General features: G+C 30.5%; 1 protein-coding gene across 1 annotated transcript; it reads right to left on the bottom strand.

The window, feature by feature from the left end:
- Positions 1 to 1,936: 1,936 nt before the first annotated feature.
- Positions 1,937 to 14,586, bottom strand: LOC105785453 (delta(12)-fatty-acid desaturase FAD2). Its single transcript, XM_012611546.2, has 2 exons — positions 14,481 to 14,586; positions 1,937 to 3,273 (listed from the first exon to the last, which is right to left on the bottom strand). The coding sequence occupies exon 2, from the start codon at positions 3,260 to 3,262 to the stop codon at positions 2,111 to 2,113; it is 1,152 nt and encodes a 383-aa protein (XP_012467000.1). The 5' UTR covers positions 3,263 to 3,273; positions 14,481 to 14,586; the 3' UTR covers positions 1,937 to 2,110.
- Between the last annotated feature and the right edge of the window lie 454 nt (positions 14,587 to 15,040).

Consider the following 15,040-nt stretch of genomic DNA (forward strand, 5'->3'; position numbering starts at 1 on the left):
TAATGATCCTAACAATTTGGCTGTAATGATAAATTGATCCGTAATTATTTGTAGCTGTTTCGGCAATAAATATGGCATCCCGGTGCCTTGACTTGGTGATCGGGTCCGGGGTGTTACAAGGATGGTGTTTTATGGTTGTTGCTTATGACTTTAATTTGGATAATTTTCTCATCTATCCTTTGAATGATGTTTAGTTTTCTCTGCTTGTTCTTTTATGCCATACACAATGTCTTGTTTAATGCCTTATGAGTTATGCTTTGCCTCTCTCTTTGGTTTTCAAATTGAACACTCATTTTCAAAATTAAAATATGTTGGACAAACTTAATTTTCAAATCCTTCAAATTTTCTAAATATAAATACTTGTCTCTTTTAAAGCTTTCAAAAGAATTTTTTAAATTAAAATTTGGTAAATTTGTAGTTAAAGAGTGTTTTCAACTTGAAAATAATTTTTTATTTAAGGGAGCTCTCAAATGCAATTTTTTTAAAGTTTTGTTATATCAAAAGTGAGAAATTGTTAAGTTTGATTTTCTAATTTTGTGAAATAACAAATTATCTATAAATGGTAAAAATAGATTTTTTAAGAAATTATTTTCAATTTATTTTTAAAATGAAAATCAATATATTCAAGATGCACTACGTCAGGTGCGGTACAATGACCAAAAAGGTACAATGCCCAAAAGTCAATAAGCAAAGTGACTTAAGGGTACCAAACCCTTTTGAAAAAAGGTGCGTTACCTAAGAAACTGTGAGCAAAATGGATGCATAGGTACTGTACCCTTCTTGAAAGGGACCACATCCAGGCTGTTCCATTAAGACGCACCATTACGTAGGTACAACTCCTCCACGAAGAGGTATCGCACCAAAATGAAGAGGTACCGCACCCTTCCCAGTTGAGGTGGCCCCAATGGTCACATTTTGACCGAAGGAATTGGACCCTTATGACTTGGGTACTGGTACCTAAAGCTCTGTAGAAGCATTTATTGTTAAAATTAAAAGACTCCAACAGCTCAAATTCATTTCCATCAACCTCAAACGACTATTAATCGGTATAAATGGATCACTAAAACACTCAAAAAAGTGAAGAAACAAGCTTACAAAGATCAAGAGCAAAAATCCAATCCTTTCTCATTGTTATTCTCATTTTCTCTTGTATACACTTGTGAGGTTATCATTTTTTTCATTCTTTTTTTTTCTTTTTTGTGTGTGTGAGTGCTTAATTTTTATATATCAACTTTCTAGGAGTGATAATCCTTTCAAACTTTATTTCCCATTTTATGAGGATTTACTTAAGGTTTTAGGTAGAAAACTTAAGTTGACTTTTGAAAAATATAGATTGTAAAGGTTAAACTTTATCTTTGAAAGGTTCAGATTTAGTGAATTTAAAAATCATTAATTGTGGTAAGTTAATATAGTGGAGGTAGACCATTGGAGTTGAACCACTATAAATTTTTGAGTCTATTGTTTGCCATTTTTGCTTTAATTTTTTAAACACCAAGTAACCCTCTCTTAGTGATTATTGATCCTAACAATCTTGATTATAAAAATTAGTTTGGAATAAACCTCAAAATTTACATATGAATTTTAATTAAATGTGTAATATGTTACATCAACTTTAATTTGATATAATTATATATATATTCAATTTTAACTCAATTATATATTATTATAGTTTGGATTAAATTGTACACATTTTAAAAAGAAAATAAATCTAATTATTCTTAGTAAACGTAACATTTTATATACACAAAAGCAAACTGAAAATGGTGCTATGTTATTAATTTATTATAATCTAAATAAAATCAAAATTTATATATATAAACAGTTGTATAAAATCAACATCAATATTCATATATTATGGCAATAACTCAAACTGAAAAACCATTTTTTTTATAAAACAAACTTCAAAAACTTATTAGGTGTCAAGCTTGAAAGTAAATTAATTATTGCCAATCCATGCTGTGTATTTATTTCTACCATTATTTAATAGTGAACAAGATTATTGTCTGCAAATACAAAGCTAAAAAGTCCCAAAAAGGAAAACCAAGTATGTCGGCTAAAATATCCTTAAAACATCAACGACTAGAACATGCCTAAGGTAAAATGCAAATATTTAAAGCTTGTTTCTAAACCAAAACACACCTTTATCCTTGTCACCCTCATCTGGTTCAACGTAGAGACACTCCTTCGCCTCCCTCCATATCGCCTTATAGACAGGCATCCCATCGAACTGATAGTATTCCCCCAATATTGGCTTTATCGCCTTGGTGGCCACCATTGCATGATAGTGAGGCATTGTCGAAAACAAATGATGAGCCACATGAGTGTCGGTTATGTTATGGAAAACCTTGTTTAAAATCCCATAATCTCTGTCCACAGTTGATAAAGCTCCTCTCATCCAGTCCCACTCCGAGGAATCATAGTGCGGCAAAGATGGGTGAGTGTGTTGCAAATACGTGATCATTACTAAGAAGGCGTTAACCACCAATAATGGCACCCCATAAACGCTAATAACCCAACCTACCCCTTTGGCCAACACGAGACGGTAGAGCGCATAGGCAACAGCGAGGACGCCGGCGTCAGAGATATAGATTTGGAGTCGTTCCCGGTCGGAAAATATGGGGCCGTAAGGGTCATAGTGGCAAGCGAACCTGTCGTAAGGCCGGCCGGCAACGTTGAAAGCTAAGTAAAGCGGCCAACCAAGGGTAAGTTGAATGGTGATTGACAGAAACCGACCCGGTGGATTGTTGAAGTGTTTGGCCCACCATCTTAAACCAGATTTTTTCTTGGGAACGAACACTTCATCCCTTTCGAGGGAACCGGTGTTAGAATGGTGACGACGGTGGCTATATTTCCAAGAGAAATATGGAACTAAGAGAGAAGAGTGGAGGATAAGGCCCACGGTGTCGTCAAGCCATTGATAATCACTGAAAGCATGGTGGCCACATTCATGGGCTATGACCCAAACGCCGGTCAAAATGCAACCTTGCATGGCCCAATAAAGAGGCCAAGCCACGTTGGAGAGAAGCTGAGGAAGGTTAGGGAAGTAATTGGTGGCCACATGGTAGAAAAGAGAGGCCAATATAAAGTCGTAAAGGAGATATGAGAATGAGCGTAAAACGGAGCGCTGGAAACAGTGTGGTGGGATGGCTTTCTTGATTTCACTCAGAGTGAAGGGTGGCTTTGAGTATGGAACTCGCTTCAGTGAGTTGAATTCGGGTTTTTTTGGACTCGTTGGAACCGACATTCTGCCTCCAGCACCCATTGTTCCACACCCTGAAAAAATAAATGGATAGTGGAAATGGTTAAAAGAACAAACATGGTTTCTCCATGTTAATTACTCAATCTTAACCTCTAAACCCCTACAACAACCATATTAGTTGATAATATACATTTTGATACTTGAACTTGACTATCAGGTTTAAATTAGTACTTCAGATTTTTTTTGTTCAATTAGGTACTTGAACTTGACTTTAAAGTTTAATTTAGTACCTAAAATTTATTTTAGTCAAATTAGGCATCTGAACTTGATTTCTTAGTTTGAATTAGTACATGAATTTGGTTTTTAGTCCAAATTAGTATGTACAATAAATGACTTATTTGATTCTAAAAGAAAGACTTATTTGAACCAATTTGACCTATCAAGCCAAGTTCAAGTACTAATTTTAAACTAAAAGCAAAATTTAGGTACCAAATTGAACCTTGAGGACAAGCTTAGGTACCCAATTAAACAGAAAAAAATCTTAGGTACTATTTTGAACATTGAAATATATTTACCTTTTTTTATAATATCATTAGTTATTCCAAATAGTTAACACTACTAGCTATTTCAATTAAAACACTAAGGTAGATAAAGATCTATACTATTGACTAATACCTTAACTGAGTTGATATTATAAATAAATTAGACACCAATTCAATTGAATAATGACTAAAATATCACTACTTTTACAATGTGTTTCTGCCTCTCCTTTTTTTATATCTTTTATATGGAATATAAATCCTCTGCCCCAGGCGCTTGCCCCCTCCGTGTCCCTCGTATACCTTTTTTTATTTTTCATTTTATATCCTATAAACATTAATTAAAATTAAAAATGATCTTTTCAATTTTATATTAATTGTAAAAGAATTAAAATTGATAAGAAATAAAAATTTTAAGCCAATTGATCATATATATTAATTTATAGAAAAAATATAAATAATATAATATATTAAATTTTAATAAGATTTCTTAAATTAAATCTACAACATTAAACTAAAATTAATTTTTTTATTAATACAAAAATTCATATCAATGGAAAAGATTGCTTTTTGGGTATAATGAGTTTATAACTTATAAAATTTCAAAATCATTTAAATCTATCTAAGCTTATTTGACCTAAACTAATTCGAATATAAAATTTTAAGTACACAAAATTTTGATTTCAAGAAAAATTTTGCCAAAGAATATCTAAATTGAGTTGATTCCATCCTGAGATAAGTCAAACCTGAAATAATTTAAATCTGAAGAGAATCAAATTCAAACCCGCTCAAACTCACTAGTTTGTCAACTTTCATAAGTGGAAGAAAATACTAGTAAATATTTAAAAGTTAAAACACTTATTATTGAGATCAGTTTTTGTTCAAAAGAGTTGTATGTTTTACTTAGTATCAAGAGTAAATATATATATATATATATATATATATATATATATATATATTCTTCGTCGATCTGAATCGGGTTGTCTTTAGATTTGAATTATTTCAAATTTGGATGAGTTCGAGACTATTTTCGAGCTTATGTTTTTATTGAACTCATTTTTTTAGATTTGGATTTTCTCAGATCCAGATCAATTCAAATCAGGCAACCTTCATAATTTTGATGTTTTATAAATTATACATATTTTTATTTTAAATTTAATAAACTCATTATATTATTTTTATTTCGAATGTAATAAACTCATCATATCAGAAAAAATCTTTTCAATTGATTTAATTTTTGAATTATTAAAAAATATTTAATGTTGTAGATTAATTTAAAACTATCTTGTCAAAATTTGATTTATTAGATTATTTATATTTTTAATTTAATTATATATAATGAATTGATTTAATTTAATTTATTTCTATTTTATTATTATAATTTTTTATTTTTATCAATTTCAATTCTTATATAATTAATATAAAATTAAAAAAATTTGGTGAAAAAATAATTACAATTTTAATAAAAGCTTATAAGATTTCCTTTAAAATAAAATATATATATTACGTGGCGTAAATTTATTAAAGACGCATAGACTTAATGAGATTTATTTAAATCTTTTCAAGCATTTCAATTAAAATTTAGATAGACATAATGAGATATATTTAAATCTTTTCAAGCATTTCAATTAAAATTTTATTTATTTTTATATCAGGTTTATACATATAAAATTTGAACTCATTACGTTAACATGGATTTTTATGTATGTATGTTTGTTGAGATGATGCTTTAAGAAAATCCACATAATTGTTTTAAACAAAATAACTAACCATTGAAATTAACTAATGATATATTAAAATAAAATAGTAAATTAAAATATAAAGATTAAATCTCAAATTTAAACATAATAGAGAGAAAATGATAATTGATCTTAATATGACATCTTAGTCCAAATAACTAATACCATTAAAAAATTATTTATATAATTTTGGGTTTTTTTAAGAAAAGATAGTTAAAATCACAAGATAATGATAAATTAGTAAAAATAGTTATTTAAATAATGATAATTTTACTTTTTAAATGATAGATAATTTTGGATTTCTCTTTTAAATATTCGCATCACCCAACTAATGAAATTTTTAACAAAGTAAGTTATTTGCACTAAGTTATAACATTAATTATAATAATAGGATGATTACATTATGTAAAATTAAAAATATAAACTAAATCTCCATAATCAGGTTAGTACATGGAAGAAATCATAATTTAACCAATTTTCTACGGTGAATATTAAATATTCTCCATGTGAATCCAAGATCTGCAGAGCAATAGAACTTGGAATTTAAAAGGAAAAACCAATTCAAGTACTACTAAGAAGAAAATAATGGACTAGACTTGTTAAGTGAATTTCATATTGTTGTTATTTCAAGGCTAGGAATGGCCCAAAAATATACTAAATCAATAATTGCACACCATCAATTACTACTGTTATAATACTCATTATAAAAGACCCATAACCTGATTGAGTTCAGATTGGATTTTACACGATTCATATATCGAGCTCGCATGACACTAAGGGTTCGCATCGCACATAAGATCGCGCGATGTGGGTTCACACGCCACTACATAGGTGAACCCCCATCGTATAAACACGTGTTAAACCTAGAGTATGGTATGTGTTAGCATGCATAGAACCTATCTAGGATATCACATCAATAAACAATAATCATATATAAATACATAACTTTACCATCTAAAGAGGAGAGAGAGAACACTCAACAATTTAGTGCGGTAAGCGTGGACGAACTTTCGATTTTCAAATTGCTAAAAAACCAAAATGGCTCATCCCAATGAGAATTTCCCTATGAAATATTTGACAAGACAAGCAGAAGGTTCTGGCGCTGGCAATCAACCTAGTGAGATGAATCTTTTTGTTGGTTGGTTTGCTAATCAACCAAAAAATTTGGGTAACTCGGCCCATGCATGTACCTCCAACTCTTTCGATCTCAATGCTCCTTTTAGTCAGGAAGCATCACCACAATAGTTATGTCTTCTGTAGAAGCAAATAAGGTTGGTGAAGGAACAAATGGCTTTACAAAGTACTAGGTTTGAATAGTGGTAAACATTTCAGCAAGAATTGTTAAGACAAAATGAAGAATTGAAGAAGAAGATGCAGTTTGACAATTATGATCTTCAAGACAACGTCATGCTCGCCTAGAAGGAGAATGTAGGGGCACATGCAAAGCCATTGCAGAATGAAATGGATGCTCTGCATAAAGATCTGCGGGCTTTACATCCTGACGCCCATGATATGGATTGGTTTTTTTGTTCTAACAATCCACTGGCTCCTGAGGTAGCTACTGTGGGATTTCCAACCAAGTTCAAAGTTCCAAAGGAAATGTTCGAAGGAAGAAGTGATCCCAAGCGCATCTCATATAGTATATTGATTATATGAATGTGCTAAGGGCCTCTAATGCCGTGAAGTGCAAGGCCATCTCAACAACCCTTAACGAAAGTGCAAAAGATATGTATGTCTCTCCCATTGGGCCAGAGTTTTTCACAATTGAGTTAGATGTTCTTGGGAAAATTCCAGGCTCATAGAACAATAATGAGCACTCCTATGGGTTTAATGTCAGTAAAGCAAAAGGATGGAGAGTCCTTACAGGATTATGTTAAACGTTTTCTTGCAGCAACGTTAAATACCAAGAATTTAGAGGATTAGTGGGTTATTGATGTTTTTATCATGGGTATTCAAAATGATCACGTACAATACTCGTTTACTAATAATAAGCCACAAATTTTGGCAGATTTTTATAAGAGGGCCCATAAGTTTATTAAAGTGGAGGAAATTAATAGAGCGACCCGTAGTACATTCCAAAGAGATGACAGATAATTTAGAAACCGGGAAGGGATTCATAATCGTTAGGGTCCACTTTTTCAGAATTTACACGTACAAAGCGAGGGGCAACAAAGGAGTTATTCACAAAATGAATCGTCGAGAGCATTTCAAATATCTTAACCTAAACACACAAGAAGGTGTGCCCCTCATGGAAGATTTGAAACTTATACTCCATTAAATGTTACTCGTTCCTATATCCTTTGCTAGGTTAAAAGTTTAGGCATCTTGCCAAGTCCTCCACCCATACGACGTAATGTATCGAGGTCAAACTCGAGGGATAAGTGTAACTTTCACAACGACGGGGGACATAAGATCGAGGATTGCATTCTTTAAAGGATTATATTGAAGAAGCGATTAGGAATGACGAGCTAAAAGATTTTATAACTCAAGATACTACTCCGTTAGTTCAAAGTTTGCGAGGTGAGGACAATGACAAGCAAAATGTTATAGGAACAATACATGTGATAATTGTTACAGATGAAGACTAGGCGACCTCTAACATAAAGAGAAAGGCTTACTTTAGAAGCGTAATGTCAGTCAGCTCGCCGAAAAGGGTTGTGTCAACAAGAAAAATAGAAGGTGGAATTTAATGATGGAGATAAGGGCATGATGTGTGATGAAGAAGGAAATGACCTAATGGTTATGTAGCAATTATAACAAATTTGAGGTGAAGAGAATATTGGTTGATAATGGCAATGTTGTGGAGCTATTAACTTGGGATGCTTACCAGAAAATGGGGTTGAAAGAGTAAGCTTTAAAGAGGGGAAGTCCATTATATAGTTTTGCGAACGATTCTATCGAGTTAAAAGGATGCATTACTTTACCCATTACATTGGGGGAAGACGAGCACACCACGACAGAATATGTACAGTTCTTTGTGGTAGACCATCCAATGGACTATAATACCATTTTTGGGCGTCCCATAATGAGAATGGCTTAGATGATGGTTGCACCATTATGTATGAAGATTAAGTTTCCTACAAGAACAAGGATAGGCTTTATAAATTTGATCAATGAACAACTAGACAGTGTCAGATGTTATCAGTCAAGAAAACACACGAGCAAGTGCTGCATAGGCAGTTTTCACGACAGACAAGAGTGGATGGTCAAGTTTTGGATTTGGATAGTTTGGATGTTAGAGGAAAAAGAAGACTTGATTCAGTGTTTAAGAGTGAATTCCAATGTTTTTGCGTGGTCGACTGCGAATATGCCTAAGGTGGATCCTCAAATGGTTGTTCATAAGTTAAATGTGTTTCCCGAGGTTAAACCAGTTAAGTAGAAAAAAAATTTACTCTTCAAGTTGTAGAGGCCATAAAATAGAAGTAGGGAAACTGCTTTCAGCGAAGTTCATCAGAGAGGTGGCGTATCCTGATTGCGTTTCGAATGTAATGATGGTGAAGAAAGCTAGTGGAAAATGGAAAATGTGTATTGACTTCACCAGCCTTAACAAATCTTGCCCCAATGACAATTTTCTTTTACCCTCGATTGATAAGTTGGTGAATGCGTCCTCGGGGCATAAATTTATTAGTTTTATGGATGATTTTTAGGTTATAACCAAATATCTATAGCCCCAAAATATCAAGATAAAATAACCTTTATCATAGAAGAATGTTTTTTTTTTTTTGCTATCGGGTTATACCTTTTGGTTTGAAAAACGCAAGTGCAACTTACTAGAGATTATTTAACAAAATTTTCAGAAAGCAAATTGCGCACAGTAAGGTTTACGTTAATGCCATGTTGGTAAAGAGCTCTAATCTAAAATGCATGTTCAAGATTTGTCAGAGGCTTTTTCCGTTTTACAAGCTCATAGCATGAAATTGAGCCCAAAGAAATGTGTTTTCGATGTAAAAGTAGGCAAATTCTTAAGCTTTCTGGTTTTAGAAAAAAAGGATAGAAACGAACTCAGAAAAAATTTGAGCTATTTTGGATATACCTCCCCTGAGAACTAGCAAGGATATTCAGTGTCTAGCAGGGAGGGTGGTTACGCTCAATAGGTTCGTCTCCAGGATGGTAGACAGATGCTCAGGTATATACGAGCTCAGGTATGAGAACGTATATACGAGCTCTGGTATGAATCCATAGACATGATTTGCAGGTATGAGTTCATAAACATGAAGCCACAAGTGTGAATTCACAAGCATGTGTCTGGTGTATGGTAACCAAGTATATTTTCATAAAGGTTTTACACCCAATATAATTCTGCATTGGGTAAATCCATCTAGACTTACCATAACACATACGTTCGCAGAGAGTGAAAACGAACTGTCTATTTGAGCAAAGTGTATTGTATGCGTGTTGCTTAGTATAAATTTGTAGTGGGTAAATCCACCTAAACTTACCGTAACACATATGTTCGCAGAGAGTGAAGGTGAACTGTCTATTTGAGTGAAGTGTATTGTATGCGTGTTGCTAATATTCATATGTAAACTATTTAACATATTAGTTGGCTTTATGTGTGAATTATATTCCACGCAAGCTGTATGTATGGGTGATTAAACATCATGCGTACTCACTGAGTTCATCTTGAACTTACCATGTTTCTTGATTTATTTTTTTCAGGTAACAAAAGCTATTTTGAACTTTGGGGGAGGGACTAAGCGAGAATCTGTTGTTTCTAGTGTGAGCCTAGCAACTTTTGGGATTTAACATGTATATATTGAGGCGATCTATAAGCTTAGCTCATGAATTGTAAATTTTGAAAGACTTGTTTCAACTATGATGTGTATGTAATTAATATTGTGCACATGAATGAGAAAATATTTATAAGAGTAGTATTCATTTTGGTCTAAAGCGTTGTGAATATCACACGAAGTGATAAAATATTTAAAACTCAGGCAATAAGTACGCCAAGTCTAAAGTCTATTCAAGTAGCATTTTGGCATGGTCGATCATCCAACTAATCGATTTGGGGTGTTACATTAACCTAGAATGAGATAATATATATATATTGTTCAAGCCTGTGTCAAATTGGATCAAGCCTATCAGGTTGGACGGGTTATTTGGCTCATGAATAAGTCTAGATATAAGTAGTAGATTTACTTGACCTTGTTGCTGTTGTTGTTGTTTTTTTTTTTTTTTTTGAGATTATTATATTTCTCTCTAAATATTTTATGTATTTTAGCATATGTATTAAAATCATATGTAATAAAATATCATATATGTATATTGTACTATTATATATAATTTACAATTTTAAATTAAAACTATTAGTAAAAAATGAGGTAAAGTAATATGAACAGGAATCGCAATGACAATGGCAATGGCAATTGGACAAGGCAGGATGATTTTTTGCTCATCTCAACCATTCAGATTTTTATGCTTCCTAGTCTCCAACCTGATTTTATTTTAAAAATAAAAATATAAAAAAATTATAAAAAAATTATAAAAAAATAAAAAAAATAAATCTAAATTAAAAAAAGATATATTTAGGTAATTTTTTAAGCAATGCACACGACCCTACGCCGAACATCTATATACCTACCATAAAAACAATCCCATTGCATGGGATTGCTTAATTTAAAACTGAGGGGCTTACAGATTGTGACACATACGTAATGCCATTAACTATTTAAAGTAAATTATGATGGAGGAAAAATGAGAAATTGTTTTATGTTATTTTATATTAAGTTATTTTTTCGTTTATTTATATATATTAATATTTTATTTCATGTATATATTTTACATGTTTATATATTCATATTATATTCATTTTACATGTTAATAAATTTATGTGCATTGTTTTGTTGAAATTTATTACATATTTTTTATAATTTATTTTAGTGATTCATTTTAAAATATATTTATGTTCATGATGCATTCACATTTGTGATTTTTTGTTTTTCAAAGTATTATAATTTTACATAAATTTTAACATAAATAATTAGTTTTATATAGATTTTGACATGATCATATATTTATATTTTGTTAGTATTTTTGTTTATGTCATGCATAAATTATTTTTCTCAAATTGTGTTTGTATCATTTCTTAATTAATCTTATATTTTGTATATTCATAAAATTTTTAACTCTAATTTCATTATTTTAACTTCTTTTAAACATTTTCTTAAGAATTGGATTATTATACATATTTTATAGGATATATTGATGTAACTTATACAAATATTATGCTCAAAACATTAATCTAATTTTCGAAAACATATCAATTATCTATACGCATATAATACAATCCATAAAAGCATAGTTTTTTTTCCTGGACAACTCATTATGGTTGAACAATTGTCCTTATAATTTGGAAGAATTTGTTTAAAACTTTTTGAAATAATTTTGGGTAATATATAATAATTTTAATGTTATTTTTCCTATGATGTTTTATACTAATTCTTATTATGTTTTTTATAGATTATAATTATAATTTATTTTTGCATTATTTAGTATAGTTAGTGGCATGATGTTAATTTTGGGGTCAAATTAAAATTAGATATGTTACATAACAATCGATTTAAACATATAAACAATTAATTCAAAATAAGCTTCCATCAATATCTTTTAATGGCACCTTTTAATACACTTAATAAAATATAAAAATTATTGGTACATATATGTAAAACAAGCTTTAAAGATTCAAAATATATGAAAAATTTGAAGAAAAACAAACCTTATACTTAAAATTTGGAGGAAAAATTATAAGAATTTTTTTTTCTTTTCTTGCTACGCACCAATATGAAGGAGAAAGATTAATAAAAGTCTGTTCATTTTTCTTTTCTTTATATATATATTATTATATTACTTATAAAATATTATTATTTTAAGTAAAATATTAAATTATTATTATTTTAAAAATATAATTCAAAAGTCATAATGAGAAATTTAGTTTCTTGAAGAAGATTTTCTTTGTTTTTATCAAGAATAAATTTTTAATATTATTTTAATATTTAAAAATATTGGAGGGGCCTACTCATATTTTAAGGAGGATTGTAATATATATACAAAGAGAGAAATTACAAAAATCTTAAACCTTGAAGAGCCTACTTATATTTTTGGGAGAGCCATAGTATATTTACAAATGACTAATTTAAAAAATATACATTTAAACTTTGGGGGGGCCATGGCACCCCTGGGCCTCTACTTGGCTCCGTCATTAAGTATAGTAGTTCAATTTAAAGGAATTATCATCTTTGTAAAACTAATGTATTTTCCATATCCGTTGTACTATCCATAGATATTGACCCTTTCAAGGTTTGTGAATACCCTTTCTAACAATGTCAATTCCAGAATTTGAATTTAAGCTTTTTTTTTCATATGAGTACAACGTACATTACCATTATAGCTATTATTTATTGATAAAAAATATTATCGAGTTTTTATTTAAAGTATTATAAATTTATTCAAAATTTTAAACATAACTAATTAATATTAATACATTCATGTTACATTATTGCACCTTAAAAAATTTATTATTAATTAATAAAAATTTTATATAAATTGAAATTCTAGTTTTAATGAATTCCACTGCCAGTAGTTTTGCCAGGTTTGGCGGTAAAAGTAATCTACACGACCCAACTCATGCTTTTCATATTAGTATCTATGCATGAAAAATGTTTAATATATTTTTACTGGAGTAAAATTAAGAATTGTCAAGTATATCACATATTAACTTTAGTTGAAATGTTTTTTTTATACAGTAATTTTTTTAAGAAATAGTGATTAGAATGTTGGTATGTATATTTGTTTTGACATGTAACTTATATTATATTTATACATATTTAAAACTAAAAATAACAAGCACAGTCTATGATTGCACCCTGAGGAGCAGGCACATACCCATAACGACACGGCATTTTAGAAAAGCATGTGTTAAATCACGGGATGCAATCACCGTGACCAAAACCAAACCGTCCGTCTAAATTATCAAATCACAGCGCTGCCACGGTTCACTTCTTACCCAAGTAGTGGTGGGTTTATTCATAATTTTTAATAGAAAAATCATTCACGAGTCGATTTATAGACTTGTAGTTTAAAGTTAAAAGTGTTAAACAACAAAAAAGAATCAGCTGATATTGTTCATCGGTATCCGGCAAGTGGCAAATATAATTAAATCAAGTTGAAAACTACAGACGAAAATTCCAGAAAAAAGACTGCCAAAAAATTACAATGAAGATAAAGACAATAACATGTTTTTATATTTTTTAAATAAATCGTCTTGTCCATTTTTTATAACCGGATTCGCATAATATTCTTTTAATAGAATTTTTGGATTTCATCATCGGAATCAGTAGGATATGCCTTTGATGATGCATATTTGATACCTTTGTAAAAATTGATCCGTGTACTTAAATAAATAGAATCTTCTTAATATGCTTATATAGAAGAAAAAAATCAATTTGTGTAAAACTAATTAAATATGAAATTAAGCAAAAGAAAACACTCACTTACCTCCAAAAAAACACGTTCATATCTGAATGAAAGAATAAATCAGCTACTACTCAAGTTATAACTCGTTCTTTCAATAAACAATAACTAATATATCATTAACCAAAATTTTAGAAGACAAGTTTCGTTATTCTTTACTATTAATAGATTTCATAATTTCTAATAAAAATAAGCGAAAGTAAAAGGTTGAGTTTATGAATGAAAAATAAAGTTAAAAAAAAACAGAAAAGGAGATGGAAAACAAGTTAAAGATCTGTGGTTTAATAACGGCATTGATCAATGAAAAGCACACTAAGATCCAAAAATTGAGGTGTTCTGATCCGGACTCAAGAGAGACGGAAAATCAAATAAATCTTAACTAAAACTTCAAAATGTAAGCTCAAATAAACAAAAAGAACACAAAAAATCAATCACTTTCGAAATAAATCTAACCATCAAAACAACAAATGAAAAAGATCAGCAAAATATAAAATAGAAACAATAATTAAATGGCTAAGTAATGAAAAAAAATACCTTAAAATGGAGATTGAAAATCACTCTATTATCTTCGTGGCTTCCTCGCTGTCTCTTTAAGATGAAAGAAATGACTTTTTTCTTTTTTCGCGTGGCTTTTAAAAATAGACGGCCTCTTTATTTAAGCTTTGGCTTTCCCTCCTTGAAATGTGGGGGGTCCCAGTATCGGCATTTTCCCATACAAATGCCGTTTGGATTTTCTACCTTATACGTCTCCACGTCAGAATGGCAGTACCGTAGCGTAGGAGATATTTGTGATTTCGATTTTACCCATGGGAAAAAAAATTCTTTTTGGAATCACGTGACCAAGGGACATCCCGTGGACTGTATAGGGCCGTGTTAGGGATTATATTTTAACCGAATTAGTCTATTGGAATCACGTGACCAAGGGACTATCCGTATACTGTGTGCTATGAGGGGCCGCCGAATTTAGCAGCCTCATGAGCCACGAAAAGTTTAGGCGAGTAGAATTGGATAAATTTTGATTTTATTAATATTATTTGATTTGGTTAAATTCAATTTTGATTTATGCGGATTTGTATGTTTCAGATTCACTACAA

Source organism: Gossypium raimondii, chromosome 1 (assembly GCF_025698545.1).
Source record: "Gossypium raimondii isolate GPD5lz chromosome 1, ASM2569854v1, whole genome shotgun sequence".
NCBI classification, from domain to species: domain Eukaryota; kingdom Viridiplantae; phylum Streptophyta; class Magnoliopsida; order Malvales; family Malvaceae; genus Gossypium; species Gossypium raimondii.

Bases quoted from the DNA above. Each gene is read 5' to 3' on its own strand.
- LOC105785453 (XM_012611546.2), bottom strand. From the start codon at position 3,262: ATGGGTGCTGGAGGCAGAATGTCGGTTCCAACGAGTCCAAAAAAACCC.